General features: G+C 45.5%; 1 protein-coding gene across 1 annotated transcript in view; it reads left to right on the top strand.

Moving 5' to 3' along the window:
* The window catches only part of LOC143986874 (uncharacterized), a 259,820-nt gene that overhangs the window by 125,056 nt on the left and 115,332 nt on the right, over positions 1 to 19,432 (top strand). Inside the window, 1 exon segment of the mRNA XM_077485281.1 lies at positions 4,120 to 4,209. Within this exon segment, the coding sequence (XP_077341407.1) occupies positions 4,120 to 4,209 (90 nt within the window).

The raw sequence follows: 19,432 nt of genomic DNA, 5'->3' as shown, positions 1-19,432 counted from the left end.
CGAAAAAAAGAGATTGATCGGTGGAAATGCCCACCCTTCATCCACCCACTTCTAATGATGGGAATACATGGTATGGTATATAGTGTTGAAATCACCTCCTACAGCGCTGGAGTCACGGCTTTATGTATTGTGGGAGCAGACGCCTGTCTGTCTTATCTGTCAAGATAAATAAATCAGTGCTGCAGCTGAATGGCGTACCTGAAAAGAAAACAATGGTAAAAATAAAATCACCCATCCGCCCTGCCCCCATGCTTCGGGATATATGCTCTTTTTTTAACTGTGGTGGTGAAATCACCTCTTACAGTGCCGGAGTCACGGCTTTATGGGAGCAAACGCTGTTGCTTTCAGAATAAATAAACCTGTGCTGCAGCTAAATGACATACCTGCTAAGCAATAAATGGTTAACAATAAAACAAAGTCGCATTACAGTATAACAGTAAGACTTACCATACCTGCAAAGACAAATACAATAAAACATAGTAAAAATAAAACAGAGAGAGAACAATAGATATAGAACAGTAGTGAGCGGACAATAGATAGCGAACGTACGAGAGAGAGAACAATAGTGAGAGAGAGAAGAAAAATAAAACCACAACTATCTTTGGCTTTTTTATTTAAAAATGTTTTGTGTTTTTTTTTATTTTTTTTGCACTTAAAGGGGTTTTAAAGGTAAATGTTTTTTCACCTTAATGCATTCTATGCATTAAGGTGAAAAAACATCTGGAACTGCCTGCGCCCCCAGCCCCCCCCGTTTTACTTACCTCACGCCTCAAAAATCCCGCGCTCGCCCCCGCCGTCCTCTTCACCCTTCAGCCTGGCTGCTGATTGGCTGGAGTGGATGGAGGGAAAGCAGCACAGCCATTGGCTCGTGCTGCTGTCAATCACATCCACTGACGCGGAGCGCGGGGGGCGGGGCCGTGTGATACAGCGATCGGCTATAGCCGCCGGCTGTATCACGGGAGCGCGCCCGCAGGTGCTTCTCACCATGCGAGGGAGCTCACATGAATGTGAGAAGTACCTGTGGGAGGAAGCCGAGACTGCCACCGAGGGACCCCAGAAGAGCAGGGGGCCGCTCTGTGAAAAACGAGCTGCACAGTGGAGGTAAGTATAACATGTTTGTTATTTAAAAAAAAAAAAATTTTACTTTACAACCCCTTTAAACACTATAAACATTCCAGATTAGGGTATCGCAAAATGTGATGGCCATCTCATCTTTGGAGACCCTGTGTAACTGTGCCCAAGGACTGTGCAATGCTGTACCCTACGCTAATACTCCAATAGTGTGCGGTAGCATTTGAGACATTCACCAATGCAAAGACCAGATTGGTCAGGACAGGAGGGACAATAAAAGTGGGTGTCACACCTATATCCATGCTTTCTACAGACACAACATTTTCTTTGGGGGGCTCGTTGGGTAGGGGTACCAGGGAGGACATACGGAAAATGCCTCCCATACAGCCGGCTCACTGCATTTGGATTGGGAAGTTGGGCCAAAGCACCGTCTGGAAACAGAAGGGCTGTGGTGATCTCTTCCTGGAATTTAAGGAAGGATCCAGTTCATCCTGAAGCTTTGTATAGCACAAAAGCGTTCAGCAAAGCCAATTGGAATAAATATACAGACACTTTTTTATACTCGCACGTGGCCTTACGGGCAATTAGGTATGGCGCCAACAACTGGTCGTTGAGGTTCACCCCTCCCATATTAAGGTTATATTCGTGGATACAGAGGGGTTTCTGCACAACACCGGTCGCCGTAGGAATTTGGGCCATCGTGTCTACGTGAAGGGAGGACAGAACGAAAACATTCTTATTATCCCTCCACTTCACAGCGATCAAATGAATACACTTCAAGCAGGCTCTCTGCCCCAGCCTAAGACAGGAATCTACAAGCCTCTGGGTTAAGCCCCAGCAATTAGATCACATGGTAACACATGTACCAATTTCGTGATCAAACAAGTAACTAAAAAGTGGCACGCTTGTGTAATAATTGTCCACGTACAAGTGGTACCCCTTTCCAAATAAGGGTGACACCAAGTCCCACACAATCTTGCCAGAGCTCCCTATGTAGTATGGGCAGTTCTCTGGCTGGCTGTGATTATCTCTTCCCTCGTAAACCATAAAACTACATGTATAGCCTGTTGCCCTGTCATACAGCTTATACAACTTGACCCCGTATCTGGCACGCTTGCTGGGAAGATACTGTTTGATAGACAGGTGGCCAGTAAACTTAATCAGGGACTCATCAAGGCAGCCAACTTGATGGGGAGTAAACAAGTCTGCAAACTTCTGGTTGAAGAGGTTTAAGAGGGGCTAAATATTGTATATATATATTGTACTGAATATTGAGCTGATGGTATTCAGTGTCACCCCAAGGATGACAGAGTTCATTATCATTGAAGTGCATGAACCGCAAGATCTGCTCGTATCGTGTCCTGGTCATGGAGGCAGAGAACCCGGGCATATGGTGAATTGGGTCAGTGGACCAATATGAACGCAACTCACTTAGTTATGCCCATGAGGAGGGATAGGCCCATGAAGGTATTAAATACGCAAACCGTAATTGGTTTCCAATCTCTGGCAAGGGAGGACTGGGGAATAGCAACGATGTATTGACCAGCATATAAATGGCTTTGGTCCACAATAGATCTATAGAGATCTTCAGTGAAAAAGAGTGAATAAAACTCAAGTGACGTAAAATCAACTGTTTCCACCTGAATTCTGGATTGGCCAGTGAATGGGGGAAGTACGGGTGCTGCAGAAGTGGTGGGCTCCCAATTAGGATTGACAAATGCAGCAGGAAGGTCACTATGGGCTCAATGGGCCTGTCTTTGTCTTCTTGGTGGCTGTGAGACACTACTTGTGCATACCTCACAACATTTTGAGATGGGAATACGGACACCTACCAGCAAACATATGTAGGCATATGAGACGCCCCTTGCCACACCCCCTTAAAGGAAAATTAACTAAAAAAAAGTTAAATCCACAAGGGCTTTTTTTACCACTACTATTCCTTTATATTGGCTTTCAAAATGAATAAATGCAGAAATTTAGAATTTGAATGAAAAGTTTAGCACTGGGAAACACTTTTTGAAAGATAAAAAGTGCATTTTATATACAGCTATATGGATCAGACCAAAATGAGGGACAAATGAGCGGGAAAGAAGAACATTGCTCCCTCCAAATCAGGGACAGTCCCTCAAAATCAGGGACAGTTGGGAGCTATGCTTGTGCTTGCCACCTCATCAGCTTGAACTGCACTTATGGGACTCGCCACTTCACCAAGTGTTACTACAGTGCTGGATGTACAACCAGGATGTACTAGGCCGCTGGTGCTTGCCAGTTCACCAGAAGGAATAGCGGTGCTAGTTCTGGCTCTCTGCTCCATACAAGAGACCTGTGGTTCTTGCACCTCAAAAGACAGCAGAAGAAGATCGGGGTCTGGTACGCCTGACCTTGGTAGGGACCACAACTCCATTGTCAGAGTTAACTGTCAGGGTGCTGCTGCTGCTGTGTACAGGTTCGTATTCTGAGCCTGAATCTGACAGATGTGTGACTTCCTCTTCTCTATCTGTCATGCTCAGAAACATGTAGGCCTCTTCACTAGTGTACCTTGGATTTAACATTTTGGTCTCTAAATTTACTGGTACACTAGTGAGACAAGAAAAAGAGCTACTGACTGTCAGCGACTAATTCAAACACTACCAAAAAAAACTGTTAACATTCTCAAGGATCAGGCCCGACTCTGCGAACGCTGCAGTTATGTGTTTAGTGTTTTGTAAGTGACAGTGATCGATTGATACTGCACTTGGGTGGGCTGGGCTGAACGGAGAGGCAAAATGCAGGTGCTAGCAGGCATCCGGGCTGATCCCGCTAACACTGTGTTTTTGGGAACCCTAAACTTCTGGGGACGCTAGTATAGATTTGATCAGATCAGATATCGATCCATTCAGACACTATACTACTAAGGGAGGTGTATAGTGCGTGCGTGGGTGGTTCTCCTCCTGCTTATCTCAGAGAAATTATTTAGAGAAGGAAGAGAGGGATCAACATAATAAGAAGCAGAAGAAATTTAACCGGGATACAATTGATTATAAAATTAATCTCGTTTTTGGTTGGCAGAAAAAGATTGGTCCCTCAGTATCATTGCAGGATGAATCTGTAGAGATGGAGATTATCGACTCCACTCAACCGACTGTCGATAGGACGTTGGTATATGCACCAGCTGTGAAGGAGGGTCCAATCAAATCACACCAACCCCCACAAGGTTCCGTTAAAGCCCAGATGTCCAGGGATGGACCACATACCCCTTTAAAATTTGACCCTGCCTGTCTGTCAGAAACCATGAAACAGACTGAGACAGAAGTACAATCAAATCACACTTGTTTATTAATAAAAATAAAAAGGTAAATAGAAAAAAGCATAGTCAAGCATAGCCATAGAGTCCTGTAGCCAGATCGGGTAGTCAGCCAGTCCAAAGTTCATTAACCAGATCAGGTAATCAGCCAGGCCAGAAGTCAGGGATCCAAGGAGAGCAACCACCAGAAGGATAAGAAGCCAGGTGGGATGTCAGAAAGCCAGTCTTGAAACAAACAGCAGGAGATGGTTCCCTGTGATGTGACCAACGTGAAGGCAAATGAAAAAGTGAGCAGGAAGGCTTTAAATAGGCATCATCGGGAACAGCTGGTAACTGTGGAAAGAGAAGAGAGCTGGCAATTAGCCGACAGCTGAGTGGCCAGCCCAGAGGAGGAAGGGCTAAGCCAGCCATGACACTATCGTCCTTTAAATAGAGGGAGGGGAGGAAGAAACAATGGTAGAGGGTTACCGCGTGCCGGGGAAGAAAACCTCATCAGAATGAGGGAATGAGAGCCCCTCCACCATGGTGGCAAAACCACGGGGAAGAGTATGGTCGTGATGTCTATAAACAGGAATATACCACAAGAAAACCTGTTTATACACATAATCGATTCCTCCCCCTACAGGGTAGGTGACCTAGGGCTATGTACCAGGACCCATATGGTTATGCTGGGGGGGGGGGGGTGACTCATTTAGTGGCTCCCCCAACAGTACAATCAGAATCAACCTGGACCTTCCTATCAGTCTGGTTTTCCCGGGTCAACCCAAGAATACCTAGGAAGTCCTGAAAGAAGAGAGGTACCAGAGGGGGTGGAAGATCCAAGGCAAAAAGAAAAAGGACCTAGCCTGCCCTGGTATTTTTAATTTAAGCTCAGTATCTTTAACTAGTGAAGAAAAGTTGGTGTTAGACAGGGGATTGAAATACATCCCTCCAAGACACTCATTACATTTTCCACTTTTATTGATATCCAAAAATTCATTATAAAACTAAGCATTCAGAGACATTTTCTTTCTTCCCCTTCCAATACGAGTTCTGTCATTGAGGATGGGTATACATACGGGTCTTTCAAACCAGTCATTGTTCAACCCTCCTGGCACTATGGCTCCAGCCATTAGTGTGTTTCGCAATTTAGTTTTGCAAGACTTAGATAAGCTACCTCCCAAAAAAACGTATTGAAATCACTTTGCGAGCAAAAAAATTTGATTATACGCCCCACCGACAAGGGCGGAGCAATAGTCATATTAGACAAAGATAAATGCATAGCCAAAATGGATGAGATACTGATACCCATTCTCTTATCCATTGTGATCCTACTAATGGCTTAAAACGATCTCTGACTGAATTGGTCAATGAGGGTTACGGTATTTTAGATAAAAAAGAAAGTAGCCATTTAGTTCCCCTTGCACCTCGGATTCCAAGCATTTACTACCTTCCAAAGGTTCATAAAAACCCTGTCGATCCCCCTGGACGACCTATAGTCAGCGGGATCGACTCGGTTACATCTAGAATCGGGAAGTATGTAGGTTTTCACCTTCAGCCTCTGGTCCGCCGTGTACCTTCATATTTGAAGGACACTGGGGATACTATTAGGTTGTTGCAGACAGTTAAATACGAAGAAGGCATGATCCTTGTTACAGCGGATATGGCTGCATTATATACGTGCATTCCACATCAGTTGGGGTTCAGTGCTATTGAATACTATCTATCTAAGAACACCTCCCTCCCTTTGCTTCAACGTAATTTCATAATGCAACTTCTTAAGTTTGCTACTCAGCATAATTATTTTTGGTTTCAGTAAAAGTTTTTCTTGCAGATTACAGGTGTGGCTATGGGGGATAAAAAAGGCCCCAGCCTGGCCAATTTATTTATGGCCAAGTGGGAGGAGGATGTCATCTATGCCCTCAGGAGACCAGAGTTGGTCTTATGGGCAAGGTACATAGATGACATCCTCCTCAGGGACATACATACAAATGCAGCCGTCCAGGAGTGCCCCAGAGGAGAGAGAAGAATCCTGGTCGGTATTTGTAACACTCTTGTAGTATATAAGGAAATACTTCCTATTGTGGTTCTGGTCGCGCCGCAGAGGGAGAACCCTAAGGCCGCGTACACACGGGCGGACTGTTCGCCCAACTTTGTCCGCTGAACAGTGTTTGGGCGGACAGTCCGCTCGTGTGTGGGCTTTCAGCGGACAGTTTCAGCGGACAGTTTGACGAACAAGGTTTTTCGGAATTTCCGAAAAACTGTCCGCTGAAACCTTGTTTCAGCGAACAGTCCGCTCGTGTGTAGGCTTGTTCGTCAAACTAAGTTCCGCGCATGCTCAGAAAGGATTTACACGCCGAAAGTTATAATGCAGTGTATAGGACGTCGTATTTTTCGTCCCGTCGTACGTGCCGTTCACGTCATCGCGCACGGTTTCAGCAAACTGTTCGTCCGTCGTGTGTGGCCATGTCCGTCCATGCTAATTTTGAGCGGACTGTTTGCCGAAACTGTTTGACGGACAAAGTTGGGCGAACAGTCCCCGCGTGTGTACGCGGCCTTAGTGTGTTCTCAGCACTACACACTGGGGCTGCTGTGTGTATATGGGAATATATGTAAACTGTGATATACCTAGACCATACTAGACAGTGTAATCACTATGCTCTGAGGCATTGAATGTATGTTTTTTTGCTTTTTAGAAATAACATTTTGTTTACATTTATTCTTTTTTTAATTTTATAAAATCTATGTTTATGCCTGAAAAGTCCACCACTACCAACAATAGTTGTTTAGCTTTCCAATGAATTCATATATCGGGACGTGGCATGTCTATTTTGCAGTGTATCCTCAGAACCACCCTGGGCTAGATACACACCAAACATTTTAAAAGCGTAAAAGCGAGACATTTTTATCTACAGTCACACAACACTTTACCACCTGTGCAACCAAGTTTGTTGACCTGTGTTTGTAATAAAAAATATATAGGACGCACTATTAGAACATTTTCTATCCGGGTCAACGAGCATCTGACCAACATAAAAGGTGGTAAGATCAATCATAGTGTTCCTCTGCATTTTCTGGAACACCACGATCGAGACCCTACAGGAACACAGTTTGTCATTATTGACAAATTCGTTCCTCATTGGAGAGGTGAATCTTGCCTTCGGGGAGTTTCTCACCTCGAAACCCAATGGATTTATCATCTCAAAACCTACTCTCCATTCGGTTTGAATGTAGAGTGGGACATCAACTCGTTTATAAATAAAGCCTAAGTTTGGGGGTCATTCCTTCTTTTTTAAGTCTTCTATATAAGCTGGTTGATATTGTAGTTATTTGTACTTATGCTGAGTAGGGTGATTAATATATATTGAGAGGCTAGTGATTTGACTGCAGAGGTTTATTGTATGGGATTATTATGTATTTTTGTTCATGTTGTTTTATATTCATTGAGGCTTTCTATACATGCATTTTGTTGAAAGTCAGGACGCTCTTAGATCCATCATGTGGTGGAAAGGGACACTGACCATAGGCGGCACCTTGCGGCGCGCATCTGGCAGTTAACCCCCCACCCAATTGGATGGAAGGTATAGGTGCAATATGCACCCTCGTTCCTTATGGTGTGGTCACACGGGTGCATATGCGCATGAGGGGCATTTTATGATTTATTTTCTAGGGTGTCCAGTTTTGGGCATTATTGGTGACCCGGTATATACCTCTGTGATGACACTTTTGATGTGGTGGCCCGACTACGTCTTATTATTTTTTTTTTTCTACAAGATGGGAGTTTTTTGTGCCAGCTGTTCTTTAAGTTGGCGGGTGTGCACCCACTGTCCTTTTGCTGGCTTTTTCCTGTTTTCGTGGGCATTTTTGAGATGGTTCAAAGCATAACCCCATTTCCTCAAGTTCCTGGATTTCTGAGTATTGGAGGGTGAGTTTCATGGGTGCGGAGCAATTGGTGTGATTATTGTTAACCATGAGTTGTTTTCCCTCCTATCCGGGAATGTTTTATTACCAATGGTTGATTGCGATAAGGGATTGGTGTTTGGCTTTCTACAGTTATTTATATATATATGAGCAATATGGGGGAACAGTTAGATGCCCCAGTAGAAGTCCCCTGGGACGAAACGAATAGGGCTGGTTTCTATTTTCCCTATATTGATTTTAAACATTGTGATCACTTTTTATTTTACTATTTTTTATATTTCGTGTATGCTGGTTTTATGCTTTTTATGTGAGCCTGTGAGCCTCTTCTACATTCATCGGAGACCCATTGCTTCGTGGTTGCTCCCCAATCTTTGGACTTCATTGAGAGAAGGTCGGGATCCCTGAAGATACCATGGTTCGTCTACTTCTAATTAGGGATGAGCCGAACACCCCCCGGTTCGGTTCCCACCAGAACTTTCGAACGGACCGAAAATTCATACGAACTTTAGAACCCCATTGAAGTCTATGGGACTCGAACATTCGAAATAAAAAGTGCTAATTTTAATGGCTAATATGCAAGATACTGTCCTAAAAAGGGTTTGGGGACCTGGCTCCTGCCCCAGGGGACATGGGTCAATGCCTAAAATGTTTTTAAAAATGGCCGTTTTGGCAGGAGCACTGATTTTAATGACGATTAAAGTGAAAAAAAAAAGTGAAATATTCCTTTAAATATCGTGCCTGGGGGGTGTCTATAGTATGCCTGTGAAGTGCCACGTGTTTCCCGTGTTTAGAACAGTCCCTGCACAAAATGGCATTTAACAGAAAAAAAGTCATTTCAAACTGCTTGCGTTTTTAATGTAATATCTGGTTCCAGCAATATGGATGAAAATCATTGACAAAAATGGCATGGGTAGCCCCCCTCCCCCCCTGCCCATTACCAGCCCCTTTGGGTCTTGTACGGATATGAAGGGGAACCCCGTACCCATATTAAAAAAAGGAAAGACGTGGGGCCCCCAGGCCATATATACTCAGAACAGCAGTATACAGGCGGTTCAAACAAGACAGGGACTGTGTAGATTTGTTGTGTTAAGTAGAATCTGTTTGTAATTTTGAACTGGTACATTTTTTAAAGTGTAGCTCCAGTCAAAAAATCTATTTTTAAGCTTTTTGGAAAACATAAGGGTTATCACCCCTGTATAATTTGTTTTGCCGTCTGTCTTTTTTCATCTCACTTCCTGTTTTCTCCTTCCGTTTGCAAGTAGGAGACGTTTGTAAGTTGGATGTTTGAAAGTAGGGGCCTGCCTTATATGCTCTGCAGAAATGGCGGAACAAGGTGTTGGTGTTGCCACAACATTGTAAGCCCTCAAAGTGACTCTTGGTGGGCGCTGGAGCACCCTGCTGTGAACAATTATATCAAGAATTGTAATTACATCCCATTGTTGAACAGTGGTTGAAAAATTTACCTTTGGTGGTTGTGGTGCTGGTGCCAGAACAATATAAGTCCTCACAGTTACTCTGGGTGGGTACAGGAACGGGCCCTGCTGTGAAATATTATATCAAGAATTGTAATTACATGCCCCTGTTGAACAGGGGCTGAAAAATTGGGCTGCTGGCACTGGTGCTGGTGCCACGACACTGCAACCTCTCCCATATACTCTAGTTGTGGTGCAGGAATGAGCCCTGCTGCAAAGCATTGCATCAAAAATTGTAATTAAACGCCCCTGTTAAACAGGGGCATAAAAATTGGGCCTTAGGCACTGGTGCTGGTGCCACGACACTGCAACCTCTGCCATAGCCAAGCTAGAATTCAACCGCTGGGCATGTGGATGGCTGGGAGTGAACTTCTTTCGACGGTCCAGCAGCTGGGGCAGGGAAATTTGCCTGCTATAATCGGAAGTGGGTGTACTGCTAGCAGAGTGCCCGGAAGCACTTGGCTGTGACACACCTAATTCTACACCTTCATTCCTCTCAGAGCAGGTTTCAGAGAGGACTGAAGGTCTAGTGGGGTTGGAGATCCCAGCTGATGAGGAGCAAAGAGAGGTCCGCTTTGTTCTTTGGTGTGGGTCTTTGAGGTACGCTTGCCAAAGAGCTGCATGGCAGCTCAACATATGTCTGGGCAAGCATGTGGTGCCCAAGCGGCTGATGTTTTGGCCATGCGAGATACGCTTGAGACATATGTTGCAAATAGCAGCGGTGCGATCTGATGCACTTGTCCCAAAAAAGGCCCACACCAAAGAACTTTGAGAATAACGCGCAGAGGCAGCGCCCTGCACAGGCGGAGCTCTGCGGTGTGATTCAGTCAGTGTGCTGCCCCTAAGCTGGCTCGTTGGACATGTGCCTCCTCCTCCTCCTCCTCTCTCCTACCAGGCACCCATGTGGAGTCAGTGCCCTCATCATCCCCTCCTGCCTGTGGCCAATCATGGCTCTCCTCGCTGCCGGCGCTGTGATTGGCCAAGCATGCGGGGTCACAGTGCATGCTTGGCCAATCATGAGCCAGCAATGCACTGCGATGGCGCAGTGCATTGTGGGCCGTGAGCGCCACACGAATTTGGCGCAAACGGTCCATAACGTTCGGTATTCGCCAAACGTGCGAACAGCTGATGTTCTAGTCGAACGTATGTTCGACTCGAACACGAAGCTCTTCCCTACTTCTAATTAAAGGATCATCTGTGATCGGTTGGATTGTCCCAGAGAGATCGAGGACCTATCCATTGTTCCTGTGGGATCGAGGACTCACCTGTTCATGCCTGGTTGACCTGGTGTTATCCACATGCAGGTCCACAGACTCTGGTAAGAGTACCCATTCTTTATTTATCTGCCTGGTGTTATTGCCTTCGGATGCCTATTGGATGTCTCCCCATTCCTCCATAATATGAACTATTACATCTGTGATTGACATATAGGAGTTTGTGACTAAACTATTTGTTTATCAAATTTTCAGATTACATAATATTTTTATGGACACTTACTATGTTTTACCAGTTTGAGTGATACCCCGTTTATTGACACAAGGTTTTCTTTTCAACATATAACACTTTTTAAAAATTTTCATATCAATATTGTTTTCTGTTAGCGCTACATTGTTACTTTTCCACCTTTAGGAGATCCCTGAAAACTCGCTTATAAACAGAACAACACCAGCAATAAGGGGTAGCTTCAGGTGTATACTGTGCAGGAGGCACAATACACCCCCTGTAACTGCGCTAGGTTCATAAGCAAAGATATCACTGTCTCTGCCTATCCTGCTCTCTCCTTCTCTCTCCCTGCACGCCAACACACTACACAAGGCCGCCGTGCTGGCGGCCTTATATAGTGTGGGGCATGTACTAAACCCCCATGAGCTATAATTGGCCACAGGCATCCTGCCTGTGGCAAATTATGGCTCTCCTCGCTGCCGGCGCTGTGATTGGCCATGCATGCGGGGTCACAGTGCATGCTTGGCCAATCATCAGCCAGCAATGCACTGTGATGGCGCAGTGCATTGTGGGCCGTGAGCGTCACACGAATATGGCGCGAACGGCCCACAAAGTTCTGGATTTTCCGAATGGGCGAACAGCCGGTGTTCGAGTCAAACATGCATTCGAATCGAACACTAAGCTCATCCCTATCTGAGACTATACAGACATATATCTCCCAACCCGGCACAGCCAGCAGACAACAGAACAAGTACCCTGGGAGAATTGTTCTGTCAGAGTTCTTACTAGACTTGGGCATGGGGCAGAAGACCCAAAACACATACCCCAGGTGCCTAGATATACTGTAGTAACATTTATGGTGAAAATCAACATTTTGTTGCCAGCTGAACCCCAGAATCTCCATGAATCCAGTTTAGATACATCAATTGTGTCTGCAGCACAGAGAAGGAAGATTATCCAAGAGAAATACAGGAATACAGGACGGGGAACACAGCTCAGGAAAGTGACCAGGGGATTAGAGGCTGATATCACCCAGCCCCCGCCCTACTCTGGACCAATCAGTGAGCAGTATGGGTGGAGGAATGGATTTAGTGTTAATGACCCACCTGTGTTGATCTCTGTAGGAGTGTCCTCCTCTATAAATGTCCCCGTTATTCCATCCTCCTCCATAGACTGCTGATCATCCCTCACATACCTCTCTTCTTCTTCTACTTTAACCTCAAATTCAATATCGATTGGATCTCCACTCTAAATCAAGAAAATGAGAGAGAATATCATCTGTAAGATTTAAGCTTTTGATATTAGGACATCACATATTCTGGAAATACAGAGGATGGGGACATCTCTCTGGTGAGTTCCTGGTATTTGGTGGCTCCATCATATTCTTTTGTCCTTCTGAAAACTCCTCCATCACTCCATACTCCTCATCCTCCTCTTTATACTCTTCTTTAACAACAATATTATCATCCCAGAGGTTTCCACTCTGCAATATATAATTTATGTAACAAACATGCTGTGTATAAATCAGAACTACCAATAATTGTCAATCATCTACCTGATGATGGTGGGGGATGGTGTGACCTTCCTGTGTGGAATCCCGGGAATACAGAGGACGGGGACATCTCTCTGGTGGGTTCCCATTACTGGATCCATCTGTAGGAAACACACACACTGACTGAATACATTGTTTCTATGTGTTTATCAGATGATGGGGGATCTAGGTGGAGCCTCCGTACTGCTCTCTCCTTTACAATAAAGTCTCCTCTTACCCGGTGATGTGAGGGGCGGCTGATTGTCCATCATGACGTCCTTGTAGAGATCCTTGTGTCCTTCTAAATACTCCCACTCCTCCATGGAGAAATAGACAGTGACATCCTGACACCTTATAGGAACCTGACACACACAATGATACAGTCACCATCCAGACACATCCCTTGTCTGTTACTGGATAATGTCCCAGAATTCCCAGAATCCTCCTCACCTCTCCTCCATCATCTCTCTGGGGACTTCTAGAATCTTTTTATTTCTCTATTCTATCAGGGAGGGAGGTGGAGGCAATGTGATGGTCATATGATCTCCAGACTTCACAGGAGGAAAAATCTAGATCTGAAAACCAATAGTAAAATCAAAACAATTCCCAGAATCCTCCTCACCATTCACATTTCCATTTTATTAACCACTTTCAGACCGGACCATTTTGCTGGTCAAAGACCAGACCACTTTTTGCGATTCGGCACTGCGTCGCTTTAACTGACAATTGCGCGGTCGTGCGACGTGGCTCCCAAACAAAATTGACGTCCTTTTTTCCCCATAAATAGAGCTTTCTTTTGGTGGTATTTTATCACCCCTGCGGTTTTTATTTTTTTCGCTATAAACAAAAATAGAGTAACAATTTTGAAAAAAACGCATTATTTTTTACTTTTTGTTATAATAAATATCCCCCAAAAATATATAAAAAAACATTTTTTTCCCTCAGTTTAGGACGATACGTATTCTTTTACATATTTTTGGTAAAAAAAATCGCAATACGCGATTATTGATTGGTTTGCGCAAAAGTTATAGCGTTTACAAAATAGGGATAGTTTTATAGCATTTTTTAAAATAATTTTTTATTATTTTTTTTTACTAGTAAGGGCGGCGATCAGCGATTTTTATTGTGACTGCGACATTGTGGGGGACCCATCGGACATTTTTGACACATTTTTGGGACCATTGTCATTTATACAGTAATCACTGCTATATAAATGCAGTGATTCCTGTGTAAATGACACTGGCAGTGAAGGGGTTAACCAGTGGGTGGCAGTGTAGGGGTTAAGTGTTCCTAGGGGTGTGTTACTAACTGTGGGGGGTTGGGCTTTCATTTAGTGAACACTGATCTCTGCTCCAATCACATGGAGCAGAGATCAGCGTCACTAGTTGCTAGGCAGAATGGAGAAATGCTGTTTACAACGGCATTTCTTCATTTGGCCGCTCCGTGAGACGATCGCGGGGATGCCCGCGGCGATCGAGTCCGCGGGTCCCGCGACCGGACTCACGGGGGTCCCGACCAGCGCGGGAGCACGCCGCCGGCGGCGCGCTCCCGATGGCAGGGCGGCAAATTTAAAGGGACGTACATTTACGCCCATTTGCCTGCCCGTGCCATTCTGTCGACGTACATCGTCGTGCGCTGGTCGGCAAGTGGTTAAAGCCCCACTTTAATACTGAGGTATAATTTACCCACACAGAACCCCTACACTATGCAGGTTAAATGCTTGTTGCAGGCATTCTGACATTATATACAATGCAGGACCAACAGTCCCACTTTGTAAGTGAGGATGCCAAGAGTCTGCCCACATCCTAAGAGTATCAGAAAAAAAAAAGGAGCTGGATGGAGAGACATTGCTAGGAGAAGCTGTGAGGTCAGTGTGATGTCATAGGAAATATAGGCTCTGGATGGAGGGACATTGGGAGGAGGAGCTGTGAGGTCAGTGTGATGTCATAGGACATATAGACTCTGGATGGAGGGACATTGCTTGGAGAAGCTGTGAGGTCAGTGTGATGTCATAGGACATATAGACTCTGGGTGGAGGGACATTGGGAGGAGCTGTGAGGTCAGTGTGATGTCATAGGACATATAGACTCTGGGTGGAGGGACATTGGGGGGAGGAGCTGTGAGGTCAGTGTGATGTCATAGGACATATAGACTCTGGGTGGAGGGAAATTTGGATGGGGAGATTTGAGGGGTCTTCTATATGAGGCTCCTGTGCAAACCAAATCATTGTTCCTGGGTGCGTCCTTCCTCTCCTAAACTGAAGAGGGAACTTTGACCTTTACCATACAGAAATCTGTCAGGAATCTGAATGAGTGAATGAGGAATCTGTGAAAGTAAGCTCTCGTGTGATCAGGTGATGTGCGGAGGAACGGAGTGTAAATAGCAGACAATTTTCTCCAGAGCTCCTAATGGTGGGGATGGATTTTGTTGGGACATATTAAGAAGAATGACAGAAAGGAATGCCCATAGGCTTTAACAGGGAGATGGAATACCCATGGAGAATAATGGAATAAAATGGAATGCCCATAGAAAATAATGAAAACAACAACATATTATTATTATTATTATACAGGATTTATATAGGGCAAACAGTTTACACAGCGCTTTACAATATAAAAAGGAGACAATACAGTTATAATACAATAAAATACAAGAGGATTAAGAGGGCCCTGCTCAGAAGAGCTTACAATCTAATAAGGTGGAGTATGTGGTACAAAAGGTTGTAACTGTGGGGAATGATCTGATGGAAGTAGTAAAAGATTTGTTAGAGGCCTCATAGGCTTCCCTGAAGAGATGAGTTTTCAGGGATCGCCTGAAGGTAGCAAGAGTAGGGGATAGCCAGACAGGTTGAGGTAGGGAGTTCCAGAGGATGGGAGAGGCTCTGGAGAAATCCTGAAGATGAGTATGGGAGGAGAAGATGAGGGAGCTTGAGATTAGGAAGTCTTGTGAGGAGCAGAGAGGATGGTTTGGGTGATATTTGGAGACAACATTGGTGATGTAGCTCGGATCAGAGTTGTGAATGGCTTTGTATGTTATGGTTAGTATTTTGAACTTAATTCGCTGGGCGATTGGGAGCCAGTGTAGGGATTGGAGGAGAGGGTTGGCAGACACTGAGCGGTTGGTAAGGTGGATAAGTCTGGTAGCAGAATTCATGATAGACTGAAGAGGGGAGGAGCCTATGGAGAGGCAGATGTCACGGTACTACTTACAGCGAACCCACAGGCGAGCAGGTGACACGGGATCCCCCAGGGCGTGGAATCTACAGTATGAGTCAGCCAGTGTTCCGCAAGGGACCCTCTCATGAAGGTTTGGACTTAGCTGCGTGCTGACCCCAGGTCACGACCCCCGGGTTCACCCTGCTCGCTAGGGAAGTACCAGAAGACACTGTAGACAAGGATGGATGGATGAAGCAAGGAAAGCCAGGTAGTGAGCCAAGGTCAGGGCGGGCTGCAGACAACGTAATCAGAACAAGTCGGGTCGGTACACAGAAGATCAGTTCACGAGAAGTCAGGTAAACCAGATTACACAGGGAAGCTTCAGAAACAAACGTTGCTCAAGCAATGGTGGCTAGTTAGGAAGGGATTCAAATAGAGAAGCACATGAGGGGCTGGACAGGAAGTAGCAGGAAGGAAACATATATTAGGCAACAGGTGAACGACACTCATAGCTGGAGAGTGCACAGAGCTGAACACCAGACAGTGGACAACAGATGCCAGCCGACCCACTGCAGTAAAGGTGAGACACAGATCAGCTCCGCTGGCTTGGAGGGAAATTTCTGATGGAATCTGGTCCCCAGACGTGGGGCGCAGACATCAGTGGCAGGGACCCAAGACCTCTCCTCCGGACCATAGCCCTTCCAATCAATGAGATAGAATAACTTCCCCTGGGAGTACTTGGAGTCCAATATTACTTTAATCTCATACTGATCCGAGGTATCAGCCACAGGAGCGGGGTGAGAAGAAGGGCAAGAAAAGCGATTGAGGACCTGTGGCCTGAGCAGGGAGACATGGAAGGTGTTGGGTATCCTGAGATGAGAGGGTCGACGGAGCTTGAAAGCCACTGGATTGATCTGGCGGAGAATAGGATGGACCAATGAAGCGAGGGGCAAATTTCATTGAGGGTACCCGGAGTCGGATGTGCTTGGTAGAGAGCCAAACTCTATCGCCAGGCAGGAACTTAGGAGCCGGACGGCGATGACGATCTGCTGCCGTTTTATGCCTGGAAGCAGCTAGATGAAAATTCCCAGAGACTTCTTTCCAGATTGAGTTGAAAGACCTTTGGGTCTCAGCTGCTGCTGGTACCACAGGAGAAATGGGAACAGTTAAGGGAACAGATGGATGCTGCCCATAAACTGTGAAGAAAGGAGATTTCCCAGAACTGGCTTTGGCATGATGGTTTAAGGCAAACTCTGCCCAGGGCAAAAGGTCCATCCAGTCATCTTGGTGGGCTGAAATGAAGGCACGGAGAAAACGTTCTACATTTTGATTGACACGTTCCATTTGCCCATTGGACTGGGGATGAAAGGCAGATGAAAAATCCAATTTAATCCCAAAGGAGCTGGCCAAGATTCTCCAAAACCGGGCAGTAAATTGAACTCCTCTGTCAGAGACGATATGCGAAGGCATCCCATGAAGACGAAAGATCTCCTTAATGAAAGTTGTGGCAAGACTGGGAGCAGAAGGTAGGCCTGGGAGAGGAATCAAGTGACACATTTTGGAGAACCGATCCACCACTACCCAGATGACTGTAGAACCTGTTGAGGGAGGCAGATCTGATGAGTCCATGGCAATACAACGCCAAGGTACATCGGGCACACTGGTAAGGGCAAAAGCAACCCAGCAGGGGCGGACGTAGAAGATTTGGAAAGTACACAAACTGTACAAGCTTGAATGTATTCCTTGACATCCTTACGAAGAGATGGCCATCAATAATGAAGCTGAAGAAGGTCACAAGTACGAGGTATGCCAGGATGTCCAGAGAACTTGGAGTCATGTGCCCAAGCAAGGAGTTTGGGACGAAGTGCAGGGGCTACAAAAGTTTTACCAGGAGGAGGCTGCGTAGACTGGAGCTGAGTGGTGGCTAAAATACGATGCGGAGGAATGATGGGACCAGGATCTAGGCGATTCTCAGAATCATTGACATCAAACGACCTGGACAAGGCATCGGCTTGAAGGTTCTTGGCACCTGGACGGAAAGTAATGTTAAAATTGAAGCGGGCGAAAAAGAGGGCCCAGTGAGCTTGGCGTGGGTTCAAGCGTTTCGCGCATTGTAAATACTGCAGATTTTTATGATCAGTATAGATGGTAATACAATGGGGAGAACCCTCAAGAAAATGTTGCCATTCTTCAAGAGCTAGTTTAATGGTAGCTCACGGTCCCCAATGGTATAGTTTTTCTCAGCATCAGAAAACTTCTTGGAAAAGAATCCGCAAGGTTGAGACTTGCCCTGCTGAGCTTGGAGTAGGACGGCACCGACTCCTACAGAAGAGGCATCAACCTCCAAAGAAAAGGGTTTAGTAATGTCCGGGGCGTAGAAGAATAGGGGCGGAGAGGAAGGCTGCCTTGAGTTTGCGGAAAGCTTCAATGGCTTCAGGGGACCAGAGCCAAGCATTTACACCTTTGCGGGTGAGCGATGTAATAGGAGCCACCAAGGTTGAGTAGTTACGAATGAATTGGCGGTAGTAATTGGTAAAGCCCAAAATGTGTTGGGTGGCTTTAGGACCAGAGGGCTGAGGCCACTCGGAGATGGCCCGAAGTTTGGCTGGGTCCATGAGGAGACCTTGTGACGAGATTATATAGCCCAGAAATGGAACTTGTGTTTGTTCAAATAGACACTTGTTCAATTTAGCATATAGACAATTGTCCCGTAGACGCTGTAGCACAGTTTTTACATGAAGACGATGGGTAGGTAAGTTTGGCGAGAAAATTAGAATATCATCTAGATATACAATAACACAGACATACAGAAGGTCGCGAAAGATCTCGTTAACAAAATTTTGGAAGACCGCTGGAGCATTGCATAAGCCGAAGGGCATCACCAGATACTCATAATGTCTATCCCTGGTGTTAAAGGCGGTCATCCATTCGTCTCCTTCCCGGATTCTTATTAAATTGTAGGCCCCTCTAAGATCCAATTTAGTAAAGATATGAGAACCTTGCAGTCTGTCAAAGAGTTCGGAAATTAAAGGAAGAGGGTATCGGTTCTTCGCGGTGATGGCGTTAAGAACCCTGTAGTCGATGCATGGACGGAGTGAACCATCTTTTTTCGCTACAAAGAAGAATCCGGCTCCGGCAGGTGAGTTCGATTTCCTGATGAAACCCTTTTGTAGGTTTTCCTGAATATATTCAGACATGGCTTGTGTCTCGGGGATAGATAGAGGGTAGACTCGGCCACGGGGAGGAGAGGTCCCAGGTAAAAGCTCAATGGAGCAGTCAAAGTCTCTATGAGGAGGAAGGCGATCGGCGGCCTTTTTGCAGAAAACATCTCGGAAGGACTGATATTGGGCAGACAACATGGGAGTTGTGGAGGTCTCAGCAAGAGGAATGGAAGGAGGAGGTAGCACCTTGGAAATACATTGTTGTTGGCATGGTGGTGCCAATACTTGTCCAGAATTCCAGTAAAGATGTGGGGAGTGTTTCTGCAACCATGGAAGGCCCAAGATGATGGGACTGGAGGATTTAGGTAATATTAGGAAAGAAATCTCCTCACTATGCAAAGCCCCAATGCGTAACT

This window comes from Lithobates pipiens, unplaced genomic scaffold (genome assembly GCF_037356315.1).
Source record: "Lithobates pipiens isolate NorthernLeopardFrog02 unplaced genomic scaffold, aLitPip1_a1.2 Scaffold_18, whole genome shotgun sequence".
Taxonomy (NCBI): Eukaryota; Metazoa; Chordata; class Amphibia; order Anura; family Ranidae; genus Lithobates; species Lithobates pipiens.
Note: the sequence above shows the minus strand (reverse complement) of the source record. Positions and strands in the feature narration are given on the sequence as shown.